Source organism: Salmo trutta, chromosome 7, assembly GCF_901001165.1.
Source record: "Salmo trutta chromosome 7, fSalTru1.1, whole genome shotgun sequence".
Lineage (NCBI taxonomy): Eukaryota > Metazoa > Chordata > Actinopteri > Salmoniformes > Salmonidae > Salmo > Salmo trutta.
This window is the reverse complement of record NC_042963.1, coordinates 44,100,876-44,126,674: the sequence shown is the minus strand read 5'-3', so window position 1 is coordinate 44,126,674 and position 25,799 is coordinate 44,100,876. Positions and strand designations below refer to the sequence as shown.

Below are 25,799 nucleotides of genomic sequence, written 5' to 3'. Positions count from 1 at the left end.
ACAGCACTAGTCTCTCCACAACCTAGGACTAGTCTCTCCACAGCACCAGTCTCTCCACAGCACTAGTCCCTCCACAGCACTAGTCTCTCCACAGCACTAGTCCCTCCACAGCACTAGTCCCTCCACAGCACTAGTCCCTCCACAGCACTAGTCTCTCCACAGCACTAGTCCCTCCACAGCACTAGTCTCTCCACAGCACTAGTCCCTCCACAGCACTAGTCCCTCCACAGCACTAGTCTTTCCACAGCACTAGTCTCTCCACAGCACTAGTCCCTCCACAGCACTAGTCTCTCCACAGCACTAGTCCCTCCACAGCACTAGTCTCTCCACAGCACTAGTCCCTCCACAGCACTAGTCTCTCCACAGCATAGCACTCGTCTCTCCACAGCATAGCACTAGTTTCTCCACAGCCTAGCACTAGTCTCTCCACAGCACTAGTCTCTCCACGGCACTAGTCTCTCCACAGCACTCGTCTCTCCACGGCACTAGTCTCTCCACGGCACTAGTCTCTCCACGGCACTAGTCTCTCCACGGCACTAGTCTCTCCACGGCACTAGTCTCTCCACAGCACTCGTCTCTCCACGGCACTAGTCTCTCCACGGCACTAGTCTCTCCACGGCACTAGTCTCTCCACGGCACTAGTCCCTCCACAGCACTAGTCTCTCCACAGCACTAGTCCCTCCACAGCATAGCGCTAGTCTCTCCACAGCACTAGTCTCTCCACAGCACTAGTCTCTCCACAGCATAGCGCTAGTCTCTCCACAGCACTAGTCTCTCCACAGCACTAGTCTCTCCACAGCACTAGTATCTCCACAGCACTAGTCCCTCCACAGCAGTAGTCTCTCCACAGCACTAGTCCCTTCACAGCACAGCACTAGTCTCTCCACAGCCTAGCACTAGTCTCTCCACAGCACAGCACTAGTCTCTCCACAGCACTAGTCTCTCCACAGCACTAGTCTCTCCAAAGCACTAGTCTCTCCACAGCACAAGTACCTCCACAGCACTAGTCTCTCCACAGTACTAGTCTCTCCACAGCACCAGTCCCTCCACAGCACTAGTCTCTCCACAGCACTAGTCCCTCCACAGCACTTGTCCCTCCACAGCACTAGTCCCTCCACAGCACTAGTCCCTTCACAGCACAGCACTAGTCTCTCCACAGCACTAGTCCCTCCACAGCACTAGTCTCTCCACAGCACTAGTCTCTCCACAGCACAGCACTAGTCTCTCCACAGCACAAGTCTCTCCACAGCACTAGTCTCTCCACAGCATAGCACTAGTCTCTCCACAGCACAAGTCTCTCCACAGCACTAGTCTCTCCACAGCATAGCACTAGTCTCTCCACAGCACCAGTCTCTCCACAGCATAGCACTAGTCTCTCCACAGCACTAGTCTCTCCACAGCACTAGTCTCTCCACAGCCTAGCACTAGTCTCTCCACAGCACTAGTCTCTCCACAGCACTAGTCTCTCCAAAGCACTAGTCCCTCCACAGCACTAGTCTCTCCACAGCACTAGTCCCTCCACAGCACTAGTCTCTCCACAGCACTAGTCCCTCCACAGCACGAGTCTTTCCACAGCACTAGTCCCTCCAAAGCACTAGTCCCTCCACAGCGCTAGTCTCTCCACAGCCTAGCACTAGTCTCTCCACAGCACTAGTCCCTCCACAGCACTAGTCCCTCCACAGCACTAGTCCCTCCACAGCACAGCACTAGTCTCTCCACAGCACTAGTCCCTCCACAGCACTAGTCCCTTCACAGCACAGCACTAGTCTCTCCACAGCACTAGTCTCTCCACAGCACTAGTCTCTCCACAGCACTAGTCTCTCCACAGCACTAGTCTCTCCACAGCACTAGTCTCTCCACAGCACTAGTCCCTCCACAGCACTAGTCTCTCCACATCACTAGTCTCTCCACAGCACAGCACTAGTCTCTCCACAGCACGAGTCTCTCCACAGCACCAGTCTCTCCACAGCACTAGTCCCTCCACAGCACTAGTCTCTCCACAGCACTAGTCCCTCCACAGCACTAGTCCCTCCACAGCACTAGTCTCTCCACAGCACTAGTCCCTCCACAGCACTAGTCTCTCCACAGCACTAGTCCCTCCACAGCACTAGTCCCTCCACAGCACTAGTCTCTCCACAGCACTAGTCTCTCCACAGCACTAGTCCCTCCACAGCACTAGTCTCTCCACAGCACTAGTCTCTCCACAGCACTAGTCCCTCCACAGCACTAGTCTCTCCACAGCACTAGTCCCTCCACAGCACTAGTCTCTCCACAGCATAGCACTCGTCTCTCCACAGCATAGCACTAGTCTCTCCACAGCCTAGCACTAGTCTCTCCACGGCACTAGTCTCTCCACGGCACTAGTCTCTCCACAGCCTAGCACTAGTCTCTCCACGGCACTAGTCTCTCCACGGCACTAGTCTCTCCACAGCACTAGTCTCTCCACGGCACTAGTCTCTCCACGGCACTAGTCCCTCCACAGCATAGAGCTAGTCTCTCCACAGCACTAGTCTCTCCACAGCACTAGTCTCTCCGCAGCATAGTGCTAGTCTCTCCACAGCACTAGTCTCTCCACAGCACTAGTCCCTCCACAGCATAGCGCTAGTCTCTCCACAGCACTAGTCTCTCCACAGCACTAGTCTCTCCACAGCATAGCGCTAGTCTCTCCACAGCACTAGTCTCTCCACAGCACTAGTCCCTCCACAGCACTAGTCTCTCCACAGCACTAGTATCTCCACAGCACTAGTCCCTCCACAGCAGTAGTCTCTCCACAGCACTAGTCCCTTCACAGCACAGCACTAGTCTCTCCACAGCCTAGCACTAGTCTCTCCACAGCACAGCACTAGTCTCTCCACAGCACTAGTCTCTCCACAGCCTAGCACTAGTCTCTCCACAGCACAGCACTAGTCTCTCCACAGCACTAGTCTCTCCACAGCACTAGTCTCTCCACAGCACTAGTCTCTCCACAGCACTAGTCTCTCCACAGCACAAGTACCTCCACAGCACTAGTCTCTCCACAGCACTAGTCTCTCCACAGCACCAGTCCCTCCACAGCACCAGTCCCTCCACAGCACTAGTCTCTCCACAGCACTAGTCCCTCCACAGCACTAGTCCCTCCACAGCACTAGTCCCTCCACAGCACTAGTCCCTTCACAGCACAGCACTAGTCTCTCCACAGCACTAGTCCCTCCACAGCACTAGTCTCTCCACAGCACTAGTCTCTCCACAGCACAGCACTAGTCTCTCCACAGCACAGCACTAGTCTCTCCACAGCACAAGTCTCTCCACAGCACTAGTCTCTCCACAGCATAGCACTAGTCTCTCCACAGCACAAGTCTCTCCACAGCACTAGTCTCTCCACAGCACCAGTCTCTCCACAGCATAGCACTAGTCTCTCCACAGCACTAGTCTCTCCACAGCACTAGTCTCTCCACAGCACTAGTCTCTCCACAGCACTAGTCCCTCCACAGCACTAGTCTCTCCACAGCACTAGTCCCTCCACAGCACTAGTCTCTCCACAGCACTAGTCCCTCCACAGCACTAGTCTCTCCACAGCACTAGTCCCTCCACAGCACTAGTCCCTCCACAGCACTAGTCTCTCCACAGCACTAGTCTCTCCACAGCACTAGTCCCTCCACAGCACTAGTCTCTCCACAGCTTAGCACTCGTCTCTCCACAGCATAGCACTAGTCTCTCCACAGCCTAGCACTAGTCTCTTCACGGCACTAGTCTCTCCACGGCACTAGTCTCTCCACAGCACTCGTCTCTCCACGGCACTAGTCTCTCCACGGCACTAGTCTCTCCACGGCACTAGTCTCTCCACGGCACTAGTCTCTCCACGGCACTAGTCTCTCCACGGCACTAGTCTCTCCAACAGCACTAGTCTCTCCACGGCACTAGTCTCTCCACAGCACTAGTCCCTCCGCAGCACTAGTCTCTCCACGGCACTAGTCTCTCCACGGCACTAGTCTCTCCACGGCACTAGTCTCTCCAACAGCACTAGTCTCTCCACAGCACTAGTCTCTCCACAGCACTAGTCTCTCCACGGCACTAGTCTCTCCACGGCACTAGTCTCTCCACAGCATAGCACTAGTCTCTCCACAGCACAAGTCTCTCCACAGCACTAGTCTCTCCACAGCATAGCACTAGTCTCTCCACAGCACCAGTCTCTCCACAGCATAGCACTAGTCTCTCCACAGCACTAGTCTCTCCACAGCACTAGTCTCTCCACAGCCTAGCACTAGTCTCTCCACAGCACTAGTCTCTCCACAGCACTAGTCTCTCCAAAGCACTAGTCCCTCCACAGCACTAGTCTCTCCACAGCACTAGTCCCTCCACAGCACTAGTCTCTCCACAGCACTAGTCCCTCCACAGCACGAGTCTTTCCACAGCACTAGTCCCTCCAAAGCACTAGTCCCTCCACAGCGCTAGTCTCTCCACAGCCTAGCACTAGTCTCTCCACAGCACTAGTCCCTCCACAGCACTAGTCCCTCCACAGCACTAGTCCCTCCACAGCACAGCACTAGTCTCTCCACAGCACTAGTCCCTCCACAGCACTAGTCCCTTCACAGCACAGCACTAGTCTCTCCACAGCACTAGTCTCTCCACAGCACTAGTCTCTCCACAGCACTAGTCTCTCCACAGCACTAGTCTCTCCACAGCACTAGTCTCTCCACAGCACTAGTCCCTCCACAGCACTAGTCTCTCCACATCACTAGTCTCTCCACAGCACAGCACTAGTCTCTCCACAGCACGAGTCTCTCCACAGCACCAGTCTCTCCACAGCACTAGTCCCTCCACAGCACTAGTCTCTCCACAGCACTAGTCCCTCCACAGCACTAGTCCCTCCACAGCACTAGTCTCTCCACAGCACTAGTCCCTCCACAGCACTAGTCTCTCCACAGCACTAGTCCCTCCACAGCACTAGTCCCTCCACAGCACTAGTCTCTCCACAGCACTAGTCTCTCCACAGCACTAGTCCCTCCACAGCACTAGTCTCTCCACAGCACTAGTCTCTCCACAGCACTAGTCCCTCCACAGCACTAGTCTCTCCACAGCACTAGTCCCTCCACAGCACTAGTCTCTCCACAGCATAGCACTCGTCTCTCCACAGCATAGCACTAGTCTCTCCACAGCCTAGCACTAGTCTCTCCACGGCACTAGTCTCTCCACGGCACTAGTCTCTCCACAGCCTAGCACTAGTCTCTCCACGGCACTAGTCTCTCCACGGCACTAGTCTCTCCACAGCACTAGTCTCTCCACGGCACTAGTCTCTCCACGGCACTAGTCCCTCCACAGCATAGAGCTAGTCTCTCCACAGCACTAGTCTCTCCACAGCACTAGTCTCTCCGCAGCATAGTGCTAGTCTCTCCACATCACTAGTCTCTCCACAGCACTAGTCCCTCCACAGCATAGCGCTAGTCTCTCCACAGCACTAGTCTCTCCACAGCACTAGTCTCTCCACAGCATAGCGCTAGTCTCTCCACAGCACTAGTCTCTCCACAGCACTAGTCTCTCCACAGCACTAGTCTCTCCACAGCACTAGTATCTCCACAGCACTAGTCCCTCCACAGCAGTAGTCTCTCCACAGCACTAGTCCCTTCACAGCACAGCACTAGTCTCTCCACAACCTAGCACTAGTCTCTCCACAGCACAGCACTAGTCTCTCCACAGCACTAGTCTCTCCACAGCCTAGCACTAGTCTCTCCACAGCACAGCACTAGTCTCTCCACAGCACTAGTCTCTCCACAGCACTAGTCTCTCCACAGCACTAGTCTCTCCACAGCACTAGTCTCTCCACAGCACAAGTACCTCCACAGCACTAGTCTCTCCACAGCACTAGTCTCTCCACAGCACCAGTCCCTCCACAGCACCAGTCCCTCCACAGCACTAGTCTCTCCACAGCACTAGTCCCTCCACAGCACTAGTCCCTCCACAGCACTAGTCCCTCCACAGCACTAGTCCCTTCACAGCACAGCACTAGTCTCTCCACAGCACTAGTCCCTCCACAGCACTAGTCTCTCCACAGCACTAGTCTCTCCACAGCACAGCACTAGTCTCTCCACAGCACAGCACTAGTCTCTCCACAGCACAAGTCTCTCCACAGCACTAGTCTCTCCACAGCATAGCACTAGTCTCTCCACAGCACTAGTCTCTCCACAGCACTAGTCTCTCCACAGCACTAGTCTCTCCACAGCATAGCACTAGTCTCTCCACAGCACTAGTCTCTCCACAGCACTAGTCTCTCCACAGCACTAGTCTCTCCACAGCACTAGTCCCTCCACAGCACTAGTCTCTCCACAGCACTAGTCCCTCCACAGCACTAGTCTCTCCACAGCACTAGTCCCTCCACAGCACTAGTCTCTCCACAGCACTAGTCCCTCCACAGCACTAGTCCCTCCACAGCACTAGTCTCTCCACAGCACTAGTCTCTCCACAGCACTAGTCCCTCCACAGCACTAGTCTCTCCACAGCTTAGCACTCGTCTCTCCACAGCATAGCACTAGTCTCTCCACAGCCTAGCACTAGTCTCTTCACGGCACTAGTCTCTCCACGGCACTAGTCTCTCCACAGCACTCGTCTCTCCACGGCACTAGTCTCTCCACGGCACTAGTCTCTCCACGGCACTAGTCTCTCCACGGCACTAGTCTCTCCACGGCACTAGTCTCTCCAACAGCACTAGTCTCTCCACGGCACTAGTCTCTCCACAGCACTAGTCCCTCCGCAGCACTAGTCTCTCCACGGCACTAGTCTCTCCACGGCACTAGTCTCTCCACGGCACTAGTCTCTCCAACAGCACTAGTCTCTCCACAGCACTAGTCTCTCCACAGCACTAGTCTCTCCACGGCACTAGTCTCTCCACGGCACTAGTCTCTCCACGGCACTAGTGTCTCCACGGCACTAGTCTCTCCACGGCACTAGTCTCTCCACACCGCTAGTCTCTCCACAGCGCTAGTCTCTCCACGGCGCTAGTCTCTCCACAGCACTCGCCTCTCCACGGCACTAGTCTCTCCACGGCACTAGTCTCTCCACGGCACTAGTCTCTCCACAGCACTAGTCTCTCCACGGCACTAGTCTCTCCAACAGCACTAGTCTCTCCACGGCACTAGTCTCTCCACAGCACTAGTCTCTCCACGGCACTAGTCTCTCCACAGCACTAGTCTCTCCACGGCACTAGTCTCTCCAACAGCACTAGTCTCTCCACGGCACTAGTCTCTCCACACCACTAGTCTCTCCACGGCACTAGTCTCTCCACGGCACTAGTCTCTCCACAGCACTATTCTCTCCACGGCACTAGTCTCTCCAACAGCACTAGTCTCTCCACGGCACTAGTCTCTCCACACCACTAGTCTCTCCACAGCACTAGTCTCTCCACGGCACTAGTCTCTCCACTGCCAGGATAAGCCACTCCAGAACCCAGAGGAAGTTCAGGCAGCGATGGGCCGACACCATGGAGAGTGATGTTGGTTGATGTCTCTGGCTTGTTCTTCTACATTCTTGATAGAGAGTACAGATGTAGGATCTAAATTTTAACTCCCTGTTACAGTAGAACTTTCCTGCAATGCAAACTTCTAGGGTATTTGAGATTTAAAAGGGCTTCTGAAGTTTGTAATTTACATTACAACACCTACAAAAATGTCCATTAATTATAATCCACATAATAATTTACATTTCCTGTTGCTGTAGGATTATTTTCCCGCTGTTTCAAACTGGCTCAAATACAATCCTTGAGGAGGCAGATTTCAGCAAACTGTAAGAATGAACTGCACAAAATTAGAACGGGACCATATCCTCATGATATCTGTATTCCCATGAGTTGTTGTTGTCCAGTCTGGTAATAGTTTTTCCTGATGCATTTCTAGTTGTTCTTGTCTTCATGATGCTGTCTTTTGATTATGTGATATCACAGCAATGTGTCATCCAAAATCAATGGAGCCTTGATCAGGCCGCCCTCAGGTGGTATGGGTAGGTAACAACACATCTGCCACGCTGATCCTCAACACAGGGGCCCCTCAGAGGTACGTGCTCAGCCCCCTCCTGTACTCCCTGTTCACTCATGACTGCACGGCCAGGCACGACTCCAACACCATCATTACATTTGCTGATGGCACAACAATGGTAGGCCTGATCACCGACAACGACGAGACAGCCAATAGGGAGGAGGTCAGAGACCTGGCCGTGTGGTGACAGGACAACAACCTCTCCCTCAACGTGATCAAGACAAAGGAGATGATTGTGGACTACAGGAAAAAGAGGACCGAGCACGCCCCCATTCTCATCGACGGGGCTGCAGTGGAGCAGGTTGAGAGCTTCAAGTTCCTTGGTGTCCACATCACCAACAAACTAACATGGTCCAAGCACACCAAGACATTCGTGAAGCAGGCACGACAATACCTATTCCCCCTCAGGAGACTGAAAATATTTGACATGGGTCCTTAGATCCTCAAAAGGTTCTACAGCTGCACCACCGAGAGCATCCTGACTGGTTGCAACACATACTGCTCGGATGAGATAGCAAAAGCTCAGGTTGCCCAGTCCGGCGGAGATACAATCTTCGGCAAAATCATTCGCAAGGAGATTCCTGCAAAAATATTATTTGAAGATGATAGTATGGCAACTGCTCGGCCTCCGACCGCAAGGTACTACAGAGGGTAGTGCGAACGACCCAGTACATCACTGGGGCCAAGCTTCCTGCCATCCAGGACCTCTATACCAGGCAGTGTTAGAGGAAGGCCCTAAAAATTGTCAAAGACTCCAGCTACCCTAGTCATAGACTGTTCTCTCTGCTACTGCACGGCAAGGGATACCGGAGCGCCAAGTCTAGGTCCAAGAGGCTTCTTAACAGCTTCTACCCTCAAGCCATAAGACTCCTGGACATCTAGTCAAATGACTACCCAGACTATTCACTTTGCCCCCCCATCCCCCCCCTCTCTCCACACCACTGCCACTCTCTGTTGTCATCTATGCATAGTCACTTTAATTAACCTACATGTACATACTACCACAACTAACCGGTGCCCCCGCACATTGACTCTGTACCGGCACCCACCTGTATATATTGTTATTTTTTTACTGCTCCTCTTTAATTACTTTAATTACTCTTATTTAACCATATTTTTTGAAACTGCACTGTCGGTTAGGGGCTCGTAAGTAAGCATTTCACTGTAAGGTCTGTTGTATTCGGCGCATGTGACTAATACAATTTGATTTGATCATGGTCTCTGGGTATACAGTAAGTGTATAATGCTGCCATGAAATCCCCATTGAGGAAGACTTAAGAAGGTGTATTTTGTTTAGTAGACATACCAGGGTTTGAAATTCAATTTAAAGGTAGGACATGTTATTGCAGTCCTGGTGTGACTGTCAACAGGAGAGTTCATTTAGTGGCTTGTACAAGCCTGCTTGTTGTTGTTGTTGGGAGTTGTTGGCTAGTGGAATGGAGCTAGGGCAGGTCAAGAGGTGGAACCACTGAAGCCAAAGTGGGCAGCATGCAGCCATAGTAAACCACTCCTAACATTCTTTTATAGAAAGAGGGGAGTACTACCTACAATAACACTGGGGGCTGGTCACCATAAAGCTAAAGTGCAACAGAAACATTCAAGGCCATTTAGAGTAGGCGGCAAACCTGTTGCTTACTATACTGTACAGTCGTCATGCATTATACCTTTAAGAGGCATCAATCAGCCACTAGCTCATGGGAAAATAGAGGGGATAAGGGAAATTCCATTGTAGCTTTGCCTGAGAAAGATGCCTCTATAGTTCCCATAGCAAATGGTTTGAGCTCTCTGTCCATGTGTGTACAGTACACTACAGCTCTAGGTGCCCCGTTAAAGAGAGCTGTATTCATTAATCCACACCGTAGCAAAACACTCTGCAATGGAAAATCACAACGAGCGTTTCTTATTGGAATAGTTTGGGTAGTCCCTGTTTCAGTCCCTTTTCGTCCGTTTGATGCCTAGTGAACACGACCCTGTTCTCTGTAGCCTGTGTAACATCACTTAAGAGGAAGGGAAGTGGTCATTTGTCTGTGTGACAGAGAACAGGGCTGGCTCACCTCTGCCTTGGCTTGTGTTTACAGTCAGTGTAATGACGCTAATCACTGCTAGAAATCTCCATATGGACTCTGGCAGGATTCAGGAAGTGCTGTAACCAATCCCTTTCATCTTCTGGACGTCTAACAGCACAGAAGGAACCTGTTATAGATTAAAGCTTTGGTGCATTGTTTAACTTCACCATGTTCAACATCAATCATGGGGTACCTAGAAGGGAAAAGTAAGTATTAAGTTAAGACTTGATGAAATATGACACTGACATGCACTCACCTCACGCCTCTCCTCTCAACACCCGGTTCTCAGGGGAAATGGAAAGAGAGCCTGTGACTCAACTTCCTATTTTAGATGTTAACAAGGCGACACTCCATCTTAACTCCTCCTTCACATTTACTGGACTGGTTGAACAGCGCAGAAGAGAAACTCCCCCGACAGTTTTTTTTCTCTACAGGACCAGAAAGAAAGAAACGCTGCTCTTTTACACCTGTTTATTAGGTTACTACCACATAGAAGGGCAGGACACACTACATTGGAGTTTCAGAGAGTTCAAGCAGTAATGGACAGTGAGTGGGTATGGACATGCATTACCTCCTAGAAAGTCAGTTGCGAAACATCTTTCTGAGTGGACTGCCCTATCAAATTACTTCAGAGAAACAGGTGTGCTGCCAGTACAGTCTGAGGCAGTGGCCCCCAGGACCAGGCAGCGCTATTAAAGACAGGATTATCTGAAGCCGTACAGGGAGACAAAACCCCACAAAACCCCCGCAAGCTCAGCGCTGCTGACAAGTCACAGTATGTATTTTCTCCTGCTGTGACAGACCCTTATGACAAGTCCCCAAGACGATCACATGGGGCATTCGTACAGCTCGAAGGCTTAAGTCAAGACCATGTTGTTAAGACATCTCTGGAGGAGTTCTCAGGGGCTGAGTAAGACGAGCGGTATCCAACAGGGTGTTTGCATGAATGTACTGGTTGGTTGAGGAGACGTCCTAATGATTCATGTCAGCTGACTTGAGCCCAGAGAGCGAGGAAAAACTGCATTCCTCTGTAGAGGGGATTTTACAGGTCACAGGTTTCACACAACACACTATATATAATGAAGTGTTTTCTTATGCAAATCTGTGAAAACGCTCTTATGTCCTTGTTTCTGATGGGGGCCAAAGGGTCTGTTTTTGTATGTTAATGCCATGTCTCTAGTGAACAGAGCCACGTGGTAACATGTCACATTGTTGTGATGTTAAATGTGTTAAGATTCTCACCTGAGCTCAGATTTGGGTGTTAACATAAAGTACCAGTACTTTAAAAAATATTTTAAAAAGTACCAGTAAGTTTGGACACACCTACTCATTCCTAGAATAATAGTGAAGACATCAAAACTATGAAATAACACATATAGAATCATGTAGTAATCAGAAAAGTGTTCCACAAATCAAAATATATTTTATATTTCAGATTCTTTAAAGTAGCCACTCTTTGCCTTGATGACAGCTTTGCACACTCTTGGCATTCTCTCAACCAGTTTCATGAGGTAGTCACCTGGAATGCATTTCAATTAGGTGTGCCTTGTTAAAAGTTAATTTGTGGAATTTCTTTCCTTAATGCGTTTGAGCCAATCAGTTGTGTTATGACAAGGTAGGGTTGGTATACAGAACATAGCCCTATTTGGTATAAGACCAAGTCCATATTATGGCAGGAACAGCTCAAATAAGCAAAGAGAAACGACAGTCCATCATTACTTTAAGACATGAAGGTCAGTCAATACAGAACATTTCCAGAACTTTGAAAGTTTCTTCAAGTGCAGTCGCAAAAACCATCAAGCGCTATGATGAAACTGTCTCATGAGGACCATCACAGGAAAGGAAGACCCAGAGTTACCTCTGCTACAGAGGATAAGTTCATTAGAGTTACCAGCCTCAGAAATTAATGCTTCACAGAGTTCAAGTAACAGACACATCTCAATTGTTCAGAGGAGACTGTGTGAATCAGGCCTTGATTGGTCAAATTGCTGCAAAGAAATCACTACTAAAAAACAACAATAAGAAGAAGAGACTTGCTTGGGCCAAGAAACACAAGCAATGGACATTAGACCAGTGGAAATCTGTCCTTTGGTCACATGAGTGTGAGATGCAAAGTAGGTGAACGGATGATCTCTGCATGTGTGGTTCCCACCGTGAAGCATGGAGGAGGTGTGATGGTATGGGGGTTCTTTTCTGGTGACACTGACTGTGATTTATTTAGAATTCAAAGCACAGTAACCAGTATGGCTACCACAGCATTCTGCAGCGGTACACTATCCCATTTGGTTTGCGCTTAGTGGGACTATCCTTTGTTTTTCTACAGGACAATGACCCAAAACACACCTCCAGGCTGTGTAAGGGCTATTTGACCAAGAAGGAGAGTGATGGAGTGCTGCATCAGATGACCTGGCCTCCACAATCACCCAACCTCAACCAAATTGAGATGGTTTGGGATGAGTTGGACCGCAGAGTGAAGGAAAAGCAGCCAACAAGTGCTCAGCATATGTGGGAACTCCTTTAAAACTGTTGGAAAAGCATTCCAGGTGACTAACTCATGAAGCTGGTTGAGAGAATGCCAAGAGTGCAAAGCTGTCATCAAGGCAAAGGGTGGCTACTTTGCCGAATTTCAAATCTAAAATATATTTTGATTTGTTGAACACTTCTTTGGTTACTACATGATTCCATATGTGTTATTTCATAGTTTTGATGTCTTCACTATTTTTCTACAATTTAGAAAATAGTAAAACTAAATAAAAACCCTTGAATAAGTAGGCGTCCAAATTTTTGACTGGTACTGTATGTCTACAACTATTCCACTAGCTACCTCATATTAGAAACCATGTTTGAAATGGAGCTGTCTTCCAGCCGGCAGTTGTCTGGGCTTTGGCTGCAGCCTGTAATACTGTATCTGACACGGAATGAAGCTCAGACAGCAGTGCAGTGCAGTAGAAATAGTTTGTTCCCATACCAGGAGTCAAACCTGGGCCGCCTAGGTGTAAACAAAGAATCCTAACCGCTAGACCAGGGTTCCCCAACTGGTGGCTTGCGGGCCGAATTTGGCATGCGGGTGATTTTATTTATTCTAAGAGAACTAAAAAATATGTATATTTTTTATTTTTATTGTTGGACATAAAGACTGTAAAAACACCAGCTAATCTGCTCAAAGTGATTTTAATCGGGAACATTTGTTCCGAAGTATTCCCACGCATACTAGATGTATGTGATCGTATACAATTGTAGTCTACAAACTATTTGTAAATATTTTTCGTCACCGTGACCATCCGCTAAAGAGAAAATCATCCCGCTGCTGAATCTAGTTGATGGTCCCTGCACTAGACCATATGGAAAGATATTACAAAACACAAGACTTGTCTTATTTCTTCTCTTTTATGCGGTCAGTGCAGGTGAATCGTTGATTGGTTAAGTTGTTTAGCCTGTTCAGTAAGTCTTCCTTCCCCTCCGCCCATTCTTGACTCCTCTTTTGAATGTGTGTTTTTGCAGGTTAACCTTCGCTCCCCGGTGAACAATGAGAGCTATCAGGAGCGTCTAGTTCGGCTAGAGGGGGACAAAGAGTCTCTGGTTCTCCAGGTAAGGTGCTCATGTTTTCTCTCAACCCTACCGTGTCTCTTGCAGGATCAGAGCGAGAATACCTGGCCCCTTTTTTATTGTTTACTTCACTTTTGTTTATTATCTATTTCACTTGCTCTGGCATTGTGAACATAAGTGTCCCATGCCAATATAGCCAATTGAATTGAATGAGAGAGAAGCCTTGCAATGAAGAGAGAAGTATATCACAGAAATGTGAGACTGTCCAGGGCAGGCAGTGGGGCTGGAGGCTGTTGTGTGTAGCACAGGAGCTCAGTCACACAGTACGCCCCTAGTTTCCTGTTTTTCCCAAACAAACGTGTCTGGACAATGCCTCTGTCTAAGGTTGTACTGTGATTTGTCACGATGCTCCATGCTTTTTTACATCTGTGTAATTGGTAGCTTCTACATCTGTAATCTAGGCTAGACATATTTTCTCTCCTTCCTACAGTAGTTCCTCCTCGGGCTCTGTCATGTCTTGTCTGCCTCAACGTGTGCTGCTCACAACTAGCTTTATCTCAGCCTTGTGCCAAAGTACTGTAGCCCTTTCTTTTGCACATGCCAGCACATTCATCAAGCCCCTGTGACAAATGCTGCTGATTGGCCAACGGGCCTGTGCCAGTTGACTGATAAAATGATTGGCTGCTACCTCCCCCAAGGTGCTTTAGCTTTACTGCTTCGCTTTCCTTTTTACCTGCTTCCCTGTGGGCTGGCCAGAGTGGGCTGGCCAGAGGGGGCTGGCCAGAGGGGGCTGGCCAGAGGGGGCTGGCCAGAGTTGTGGGCTGACCCACCAAGACAAAGAAAGAGGTAAAGTTTACTCAGTTCAGTTTTTGTAATTCAGTGAACCATGTCAAGTCAAGGGTAGGTTAGGTTATCTTTCATGACATTTCACATTGGCTGTTGACATAGAGTTCTACTCCGGCTGAGGAATGAAGTGAAACTACCTGTGTGTTGTCAGAGGAATTAGTGCTATTAGCATACAGGTAGTTCCAGAGCAGGCGAGAGGAGCTATTTGTCAATGTGAGTGACTGAGTAAGGTGTCCTGTCTGTGGGTTGTAGGTGAGCGTGCTTACAGACCAGGTGGAGGCCCAAGGAGAGAAGATCCGAGACCTGGAGAGCTCTTTGGAGGAGCACCACCACAAACTCAACTCCACTGAGGAAATGCTACAGCAGGTAAGAGACAGACACTACCACTACTTTATCTGTGCTCAGCGTATTAGCATGGAGAGCTAAATATTGATGTTGTCAACCTCTACTTGTTTCCTAGATAAACATAGTCTTGTTTTCGTCTTAGATTAATTGAGTTGACTGTATTTTGTAAATGTGTGATTTATAGCACGTTTAAAGATTACAATGTGCTGTTGCTTAGTGACAAATGGAACCAACAAGCTGTTGTTTTTCTGTTTCCTTTCGTGGGCAGTAGGTGTGTGGTAAATTAGTAACAAGAGGTGTGGTTTCATGACATTCTTACCAACATAAGATACTGACGCTTCCTGTGAGTGACTCACCTCGATTGCACAAAGTTTGTCACTCAGAAGATGGAGGGATAGCTTTCAAAGTTCACTATCTTTTCGATCTTACAAGCTGACTGACTCCATGGCATTATAAGAGCAGAAATATTTATGATAGTGGCCTCCACTAAGAGCAGACTGCATAATCTTACAATAATTACAGCATATTCTTTCTGAAGCTAGAGCAACATAAAAATGGAGGGAAAAGAAGACTTTCTCAAAATGTCCTCTCGATGCACACAGTTTAGGTGCACCCATACTAAAATAAATGTAGCTGTGTGTACCAGGACAGGCTGCTAAGCAGGCTTTGGATCAAAAGTGGAGCGGTCTTGTCTCTGCCTTATGCACCAGTAGGTATGAAGAAGGCAAAGTAAGTCAGTCAGTGCACCATGTTTGTTGTGGAAATGTAGGGAGGGAGACAGGGTGAGAGTTTTACAGTTTGTACTCTGACTTTAAGAGATGGGAGTGAGACAGGGTGAGGGTTTTACAGTTTGTACTCTGACTTTAAGAGATGGGAGTGAGGGGGTGTGAGAGCGAGGATCCCTTGAGCTACATCTGCTTACACCTCTTCTCAGGCTGTTACGTGCATTCCAAACACTGGAACGCAAAGCTACCCAATTTAAGGATCAAAAAGCCCTCTGTCTTGTTTGATTTTGTCTCATCCAGCCATTTAGTTCCCCATAAATGTCAGTAATAAACAAAGATTCAACTCGAAAGTGAATTTGTTTTTTATTATTTTTATTGGCCTCAAATGCCAAGCAGATTGTGTTTCTTTGATTTTGTTGCCTTTGTACATAGGCACAGGTCTAGGGGAAAATCTTTCTTCCACCTGAGAAATACCATTTCCTGTTATTACATTATCTCACAAGGTCATGCAAAAAACAAATGCTTAATGTGGTTATATAGGAGAGACCAAAGCCACTGGTGTCTACTGTCTACAGTGCTCTGTGGTGTGACTGGTAATTGTCAGCTGGACCCTAGTGTTAGACCTGCATTTCTAACCAGACATTGTCTACCTTCACATTGTTTGGCCGCATTGGAGTTTTGATGAGATCTGTTTGAACAATGAGCATGTTTACATGCACAGTAATAATTCGATATTGAACTGATTATGACAGTAAGCAGATTATTAGTCTGCGTATCTAAATCAGCATAAGGTCAAAATCGAAGTAAGCATGCACTGATTAAAACAACTGGTTTTCTGATCAATCTTTCACATTATTAGGACAGGTAAACACCTTCATCGTCGTTCCATCAGTGTATTTGATCTACGCATGTGCTTGCACCAGCCGAGCGAGCCTCCCTCTTTAGCACGAGTGAAGTGAGTTTGGAACAACTGTATGTATGCGTCTTAGAAGTCGTTTTCACATACACACTTTATATGTCCGACCTCTGAATCAAATATGCTTCCCAAAAATAACATGGTCGCTGTGGAAGAATGTTTATTTTGATTGGTGATTTTCTGCATCTATCAGAGTGCTATTAGGAATCCTGATTTCAGATGTGTTAATCTGATTGTCCACAATAATCACATTATTGTGTGCATGTAACCATACTCATTGTGTGTGGTGTGATTAGGCCTGGTCAATTTATAGATGAATCTTTGTCACTGCTGTTCTGAACCTCGAATGGAGATGGCTATTCTCAAGAGAATTCTTCTCAGTATCTGCTGCCAGTTCCAGTAAAAGCTAATGGATGAGTGTGTTGGGCAGATTATTTCACCAATAGACTCATCAGACCTATACTTACTCAGAGCCACATGCCAGTGAGGGATGCCAGTGAGGGATGCCAGTGAGGGATGCCAGTGAGGGATGCCGGTGAGGGATGCCAGTATCAAACAGTGTCTTCTTTCTATGTGTCTCAATCAACGAAAGACGCACACACACACACACACACACACACACACACACACACACACACACACCATACACATCTCTCCGTCTAAGCGTTAAGCACCCATTCATAAAACAGTTTGTGTCATCCCTGTTGGGCACATGTGGATTCACCACTAATTTCCTTCTGCTTGGTTTACTGAATCAGCACCGTACTGTTCTCCATTCCGTTCTCCATCCCTGGTTCCCTGGCTGAACTTTTGGTTTGGGGGAACTTTTTGCCCAGTGGAGCGGCAACTGACTTTGTACTGCGCTCTGGTCAGTGGATGCGTTGTGTGTGTGTGTGTGTGTGTAGGGGAGTGTTAATGTGTGTGTCTCTGTGGCTGTGTGCTGCACAGGAGCTGCTGAGCCGGAACTCGTTGGAGACCCAGAAACTAGATCTGATGGATGAGGTTTCCTACCTGAAACTGAAGCTGGTCAGCATGGACGAGGAACAGAACCACAACAACAGCAGCAAGGACCAGCAGAACAAAGCTGAGGTACAGTACTGTAGTGGGCTGGTTAACTGGGCTGGTTAACCATAAAACATAACTTAAACTAGACTTAAACTGAAATTGAAAAGCACTCCACTCAGGGCTTTGTTTGGTGGCACCATTAACCCACAGCTGTTAGCAAGAGTCCCACAAAGCCTTATGAAGTGAGCCAACTTAGTATGTTTTCTAGTTCAAACAGTACTGGAATGCCAAGTGAAAAATAACATCATTCCATCAGTAGCGAGTGTGGTCTCAGTGTGGTCTTTCAGTGCCTTTACCAGCTTCATAACCCACCTGTTGTTCTCTTTGAGGCTGGCTGGGTAGAAACCACACGTGGAATGTTTATTTGATGTTGCACAGACCACAATGTGCTCTAATGGGTCAGCAGGCCTATGTAGAGCTGTCAGATACTTCAGAAGAAAATGATCTCTCTATAACCTTGAGAATAGCAATTCACAAGTAGCCTCACTTTCAGTCTTAGAATAGTCACATGGCTGGAGAAAAAAGACTACAGGAGTAGTGAATGAAGGATTTAAGTTAAAATGGCATAAACATGTAGGTCTGTAGGTTCACTTTGACACATTTATATGACCACTGCAAACCTATAGGTTTACAGTAAAGAGAAACAGGGGATCTCCAGAGCCTAGGACACCCCAACGGGACACCCCAAAGGGACACCCCAACGGGACACCCCAACGGGACACTCCAATGGGACACCCCAAGAAGATCAAACACTCCCCCAGACAGACAGGTGGCCCCCCAGACAAGCTGTAAAGTTCCCCTCACAGGAGCAACTTCTCTGTAGGTCTGTCAAAGCCCTGGTCATCCACTGACTGGTCACCATTTTATAACTTCATTAGGAACTGCCATGACCAGACCACCAGCTCTCAGTGGATTTCTAGTGTGTTGGGCTAATAATGGGCATACGTCTTCCAGTTACTGTGAACAGTTACAATAATATTAGAAGTACAATTGTAACTGTTCACAGTAACTGAAAGACGTATGTCCATTATAAGAGCTTATACAACTGTTTGTTTGCTGATATTAGTTCATCATGTTAGTTCTTCTGACTGTATTCAGAGCTAAGTCAGACACGTCCATGTGCTTGCTGGATTCCACCTAATGTTATGTGTTGCGTCATCCCTCTGGAGAAGGGTTAGGCATGACCACATGCAGTCAGCTCAACTCCAATAACCTGACCAACTACTCCAAACACCCCAGTCCAGTTCACCAGCAACAGCACCTCCGCCTCGCCTCTCCTCAATGAGCCCTTTGTGCTGCTTTGTTCAGTGTATTACACCCAGCTGCTCTCAAATGGCACTGTAGCATGCCAATGTAAGACCTTGAAAAAGAGGGGAGGAGAGGAGGAGAGTCTGACTTTTCTGTGACGTTGGCAGTGTTTTGTCTGTCTGTCTGTCTGTCTGTCTGTCTGTCTGTCTGTCACCAGAGCCTCAGCCCAGTAACAACCCCCAGTCTGTCTGTCACCACAGCCTCAGTCCTGTAACAACCCCCAGTCTGTCTGTCACCACAGCCTCCACCCTGTAACAACCCCCAGTCTGTCTGTCACCACAGCCTCCACCCTGTAACAACCCCCAGTCTGTCTGTCACCACAGCCTCAGCCCTGTAACAACCCCCAGTCTGTCTGTCACCACAGCCTCAGCCCTGTAACAACTCCCAGTCTGTCTGTCACCACAGCCTCCACCCTGTAACAACCCCCAGTCTGTCTGTCACCAGAGCCTCAGCCCTGTAACAACTCCCAGTCTGTCTGTCACCAGAGCCTCAGCCCTGTAACAACCCCCAGTCTGTCTGTCACCAGAGCCTCAGCCCTGTAACAACCCCCAGTCTGTCTGTCACCACAGCCTCAGCCCTGTAACAGCCCCCAGTCTGTCTGTCACCACAGCCTCAGCCCTGTAACAACCCCCAGTCTGTCTGTCACCAGAGCCTCAGCCCTGTAACAACCCCCAGTCTGTCTGTCACCAGAGCCTCAGCCCTGTAACAACCCCCAGTCTGTCTGTCACCACAGCCTCAGCCCTGTAACAACCCCCAGTCTGTCTGTCACCACAGCCTCAGCCCTGTAACAACCCCCAGTCTGTCTGTCACCACAGCCTCAGCCCTGTAACAACTCCCAGTCTGTCTGTCACCACAGCCTCAGCCCTGTAACAACCCCCAGTCTGTCTGTCACCACAGCCTCCACCCTGTAACAACCCCCAGTCTGTCTGTCACCAGAGCCTCAGCCCTGTAACAACCCCCAGTCTGTCTGTCACCACAGCCTCAGCCCTGTAACAACCCCCAGTCGGTCTGTCACCACAGCCTCCGCCCTGTAACAACTCCCAGTCTGTCTGTCACCACAGCCTCAGCCCTGTAACAACCCCCAGTCTGTCTATCACCACAGCCTCAGCCCTGTAACAACCCCCAGTCTGTCTGTCACCACAGCCTCCACCCTGTAACAACCCCCAGTCTGTCTGTCACCACAGCCTCCACCCTGTAACAACCCCCAGTCTGTCTGTCACCACAGCCTCCACCCTGTAACAACCCCCAGTCTGTCACCACAGCCTCCACCCTGTAACAACCCCCAAGCTGCCTGTCACCAGAAGATCTGGCCTTGTGTTAAATGAAAAGGAAGATTTAGTGTTGTGGATGTCCGCTGAGGCCCAGGGAACCCAAACCCCCCGGCTGACCCAAAAGGTGATTTAGAGTCTGATAAGCAGGGCTGGAAATTACCAGAGACACAGAATCTTGGCGGGGCCTGAACTAGAGCCGCTGACAGACAGTGGGGCAGATGAGAAATGGCAGCGTGCAGACGTGCAGGCTGTGTTCCAGACATTCTGGTGAGCAATCAACTGCTGAGCGCAAAAATACGCTGGAGACATTTGCACAGCAGATCGGACGTGAGGGGCACATCGATGTGAAATGAAATCGCTATCTGATTCAGAATCTGGCCATAACATGAGCACATTTCTGTAACTGTTGGTAACAGTGACATGATGCAGAATATCAAGTGCATTGACAGAGAGGGAAGCTTGTGGGTTTACCATGTAGTGTACACAGCCTGTCGGGTCATGTGTCTCTGACCTCGTCCCATAAATCCATGATATCCGGGCGGAGCGGGACTCCACGCCGGTTGCGGTGTCATGGTAACCTGAAGCCAGTCTGCATTTGTTTCATCCACAACACTAGGCTAGGCTTCATGCACCATGGGGGAATGGCAGAAATTCACTTGGAACATCCCACAAGGGCAAACACATTCACCCCGGAGACCTCCCCTCGACTACCAAGCTCAGAGCATACAGCTATACATAGAGGGGGATGTGTATCATCAGCTGTACTGTCAGTGTAACGTCAACTGGGACTTTCATATAAAACTTCCTCTGTCCACAAGCCAGGCATTTCTGTCAGCGTATCCAAGATTAGGACATTAAACCACCAACCCACCCCCTCCCTTCTCAGGGAATGGATTGCCCACTTTTTCTACTCTAATGGAAGATTCCAAACCATAAAATCAAAGTTTGTTGCCTTTTAACTTGTTGGTATCAAACATACACTTCAGTTTAATTCTAGTTGGCCAAAATGTTAATAATCTAGTTAGGAATCTACTTGCTGTCCTTAATCTTCGAAGCCTTCCAATTCCTCAGGGAAGTAAAGGTATCTTCTGACCAGCAGCCAGATAAGCCAGTCTTTACATTTGCACTTTGAGACCTTGAAATTTTCCGTATTGACTGACCTTCATGTCTTAAAGTAATGATGGACTATCGTTTCTCTTTGCTTATTTGAGCTATTCTTGCCATAATATGGACTTGGTCTTTTACCAAATAGTGCTATCTTCTGTATACCACGCCTACCTTGTCACAACACAACTGATTGGCTCAAATGCATTAAGAAGGAAAGAAATTCCACAAATGTACTTTTAACAAGGCACACCTGTTAATTGAAATGCATTCCAGGTGACTATCTCATGAAGCTGGTTGAGAGAATGCCAAGAGTGTGCAAAGCTGTCATCAAGGCAAAGGGTGGCTACTTTGAAGAATTTCAAATATAAAATACATTTCATTTGTTTAACACTTTTTTGGTTACTACATGATTCCATATGTGTTATTTCATAGTTTCGATGTCTTCGCTATTATTCTACGATGTAGAAAATAGTAAAAATAAAGAAAAACCCTTGAATGAGTAGGTGTGTCCAAACTTTTGACTGGTACTGTATATACTGTACCTCTTATTTTAATTTAATTGTTTTACGAATATAAAAACTAAATACCCACAGCAGTGCATATCATTTGGAACCTTTTTATTATTATTATTTTTCCTTTTTCTGTTTTGTATTTTCTTCTCCCTCTCTCAGTGTGTGGTAAATCTGATAAGCGAGCTCCAGGAGCAGATGTGTAGGTTTCAGGAAGAGATCCACACCCGCATCATGGAAAAACGGGCCATGGAGGCCCAGGGGGAGAGTGGTGCCCGCGAGGCCCACGACCAGAGCCCTGACGTGGGCTTGGGTGGTTCTGACGTGGAGGAGTTTTGCTGTCGCTGTGGAGGACAGAATGTAGGCAGTACCCATGGACACGCTACCCCCCCCCCTCTCTTAACTACCGTCCTCCCTACCCCTCTAGATTCCTCTACTGGGTCTAGTACTTAACGCTTCTCTTTACAGTGACCGAAGTCTCTACCTCTACTACTACAATGTGTGTGAATCCTGTGGTTTTTAAGTGTACTGTTTTCCTCCATATCCGGGTGTTTTTTTGTTTTTTTGGGGGGTGTAGACCAGCTTTAATATTGCAGATAGATTGTGGCTTCCATCAATGTAATTGTCTGCATCATTTCCAATCCCCCATGTTTTTTTTGTAAATGTATATATAAAATATCCGAGTATCTCAAACTCATTGTAAGTGGTGTGGTGTGTTTGCATGACCGTGGTTCACCTTATTAATGCAATCAAGGTTTACTGGTCACTGTGTCCAAATACTGGGCTTGGTTGATGGCTTATGATCCTACCCTATCTCTAAACATGAGATAAATTCAAATCTATCTACTTTAGTCACTTTTTCAATGTTCAAGTTTTTTATGATTTTATGAAATTGTCCAAGAAACATTATATCCTTGTGCCAGTTTGTTTCAATATTCAGCTTTGACATAATTTTTTTGAAGGGACCTAATGGATGCTGAAACAAACTGGCAACCAGACTGGCTAACTGACTGGTAATGTCCATAAACATTGTTCCTTTTGAGGAGCCTGAGCCATCACTACTGAGTACAGTATAGGGCAGGGGTATTCAACTCTTACCCTACGGAGCCTGCTGGTTTTCTGTTCTATCTAATAACTAATTGCGCCCACCTGGTGTCCCAGGTCTAAATCAGTTCCTGATTAGAGGGGAATCACCCACCTGGTGTCCCAGGTCTAAATCAGTTCCTGATTAGAGGGGAATCACCCACCTGGTGTCCCAGGTCTAAATCAGTTCCTGATTAGAGGGGAATCACCCACCTGGTGTCCCAGGTCTAAATCAGTTTCTGATTAGAGGGGAATCACCCACCTGGTGTCCCAGGTCTAAATCAGTTTCTGATTAGAGGGGAATCACCCACCTGGTGTCCCAGGTCTAAATCAGTTTCTGATTAGAGGGGAATCACCCACCTGGTGTCCCAGGTCTAAATCAGTTTCTGATTAGAGGGGAATCACCCACCTGGTGTCCCAGGTCTAAATCAGTTCCTGATTAGAGGGGAATCACCCACCTGGTATCCCAGGTCTAAATCAGTTCCTGATTAGAGGGGAATCACCCACCTGGTGTCCCAGGTCTAAATCAGTTCCTGATTAGAGGGGAACAATACAAAAAATCAGTGCAACTGGCTTCGAGGTCCAGAGTTGAGTTTGACGGGTTTAGGGGCTGACTGACTGGTCACATGTTAAAAGGGTCACCTGCTGCCTTTCCTGGGATGTGGAGCTTTATATGTATTAACTGCACAGTGTTCTGGCTGGGATCAAATTACATGGGTCAACATTTGAAAACTTCCCTTCTACGTTTTGGTGTAACATGTTCATTTATAAACTAAGAGAACAATGTTTATATCTAACACTGGTTTTTGACTGGATAAGTTGGTGTTTTCATGCAGAAGGCACAGTGAAGAGCATGGTGTTTTTGGTCTGGAGATTTTGCATCAAAGGGACACAGTTATTTTCAATTAAAAATGTTACAACATGTTCTGTGTTATTGACAGGGCTTACTGCAAGAACTCAGGTTCCTCAAGAGTAAAGTGGATGTGCTGGAGGGGGAGAAATCGCAGTATGAGAGAAAACTAAAGGCCACGAAGGTAAAAAAAATTCAAAATATCAGGAAAAAATCTTGTTATAACTTTTGCTTTCTGTCACAGTTTTGCTTTACAGTTCTTTATCTGTCAGTTTAGTTTATTCACATGGCACATTAAGGTGAGACCCACTTTAGTTGGTTTTATAGCAAATTGATATTCCTATTTAATTTGAAAACATAATTGCCTCAATTTTACTTTGTTGCTCTTGGCATCTCCAATTTTGGAGGTAAACTTTGTTCCTATCTTCCAGCTTACTTTCCACCCATTCTGGCTTTCTCTCCCTCTAGCTCTCTATCTTTTACTCTCTCCATGTGTGTTACCAGTCGCTCATGACCAAACTCTCTAGCCTGAAGGTCACTGTAGAGCACACTCAGGTGGAGAAGCAGCACTGGGAGGAGCAATGGCGGACCGCTCAGGTGCCTCTTCCTCCTCACCCTAATCCCTCTTTCATGCTGACTACTCCTTCTCCTTCCTCCTCTGCTCCTGATGTTCTCTGCCTCCACCTCACTCTGCACTTGTCCCTCTTCCTCCTCCTCATCCTCCCCTCCTCTTGTTAACACCATGGTTGTGGAATCTCATTCACCCAATCCCTCACAGGTTCAGGTGGTTCTACTGAGATCCTGTGAGTAGAGTTTACTTGGAGTATTGTCATCTGTATGACTAGACACTGTACGGAATCCATATGAGGAACACTGTCATTCCTCTGACAATGTTCCTCATATGGGTTCCATACCCATTTCTATTTTTAGTTAAATAATGGGTAATTATACTGAACAAAAATATAAACACAACATGCAACAATTGCAACGATTTTATGAGTTACAGTTCATATAAGAAAATCAGTCAATTTAAATAAATTAGGGCCGAATCTATGGATTTCACATGACTGGGCAGGGGCGCAGCCATGGGTGGGCCTGGGAGTGCATAGGCCCACCCACTTGAGAGCCAGGCCCACCCACTGGGGAGGCAGGCCCAGCTAATCAGAATGAGTTTTTCCCCACAAAAGGGCTTTATTACAGACAGAAATACTCCTCAGTTTCATCAACTGTCCGGGTGGCTGGTCTCAGACGATGTGGTGAAGAAGCCGGATGTGGAGATCCTGGGCTGGCGTGTTTACACGTGGTCTGCAGTTGTGAGATCAGTTTGATGTACTGCCAAATTCTGGTGGCCTATGGTAGAGAAATTAACATTCAATTCTCTGGCAACAGCTCTGGTGGATATTCCTGCAGTCAGCATGCCAATTGCACACTCCCTTAAAACTTGAGACATCTGTGGCATTGCCTTTTATTTTCTCCAGCGCAAGGTCCACCTGTGTAAGGATCATGCTGTTTCATCAGGTTCTTGATATGCCACACCTGTCAGGAGAATGGATTATTTTAGCAAAGGAGAAATGCTTACTAAAAGGGATGAAAATTTGAGCACAAAATTTGGGAGAAATAAGTTTTTGTGCAGATGGAACATTTCTGGGATCTTTTATTTTAGCTCATGAAACATGGGACCAATACTTTACATGTTGCGTTTATATTTTTGTTTAAAATATTCCTCCAAAATAAGGATATGTACATTTGTTTTCTATATCTATGGGGAGAATGAGGAAAAAAATATAAAAACAAACAAATAGAGAAAAGGGACGAGCGAGACCAAGCGAACAATGCTTTTGACATTGACTCAAACTGACAGCTCAATCTTACTCCCCCGTCCTCTCCGACCAAGAACTAATAATACAGAACATAGCATGCTCCAATTGCTATCTGTTATTCAATGTACGGGTTCTGCAGAAGTGAGCTGAAGTGGGTTGAGGGGGGCGATACGTACATGTCTCAGGCTGCAGACAGACTGCCATGTTTAGAAGATCTATCTATACTCTGTGCTCATCCAGAGGAGACGGCTCACAAGTGTTTGTTTGTGTGGGCGTGAATGGTAGATGATCGACTCTGAGACTTCCAACCATTGAGTTCACTGACCAAGTGTATGACCCTCT

The 25,799-nt window shown here is 47.6% G+C and overlaps 1 protein-coding gene across 9 annotated transcripts in view; it reads left to right on the top strand.

The window, feature by feature from the left end:
- ppfibp2b (PPFIA binding protein 2b) overlaps window positions 1–25,799 on the top strand; it is a 96,926-nt gene that overhangs the window by 43,334 nt on the left and 27,793 nt on the right. For 5 of the 9 annotated variants that reach the window (XM_029759048.1, XM_029759044.1, XM_029759045.1 and 2 more), the window contains 5 exons: window positions 13,568–13,654; window positions 14,711–14,824; window positions 17,393–17,533; window positions 21,867–22,064; window positions 23,729–23,821. In XM_029759048.1, the coding sequence (XP_029614908.1) occupies window positions 13,568–13,654; window positions 14,711–14,824; window positions 17,393–17,533; window positions 21,867–22,064; window positions 23,729–23,821 (633 nt within the window). Of the gene's footprint in view, window positions 1–13,567; window positions 13,655–14,387; window positions 14,459–14,496; window positions 14,513–14,710; window positions 14,825–17,392; window positions 17,534–21,866; window positions 22,065–23,728; window positions 23,822–25,799 lie in introns of those variants that run through there. The other 4 variants (XM_029759049.1, XM_029759050.1, XM_029759052.1 and 1 more) reach the window with 3 other exon arrangements.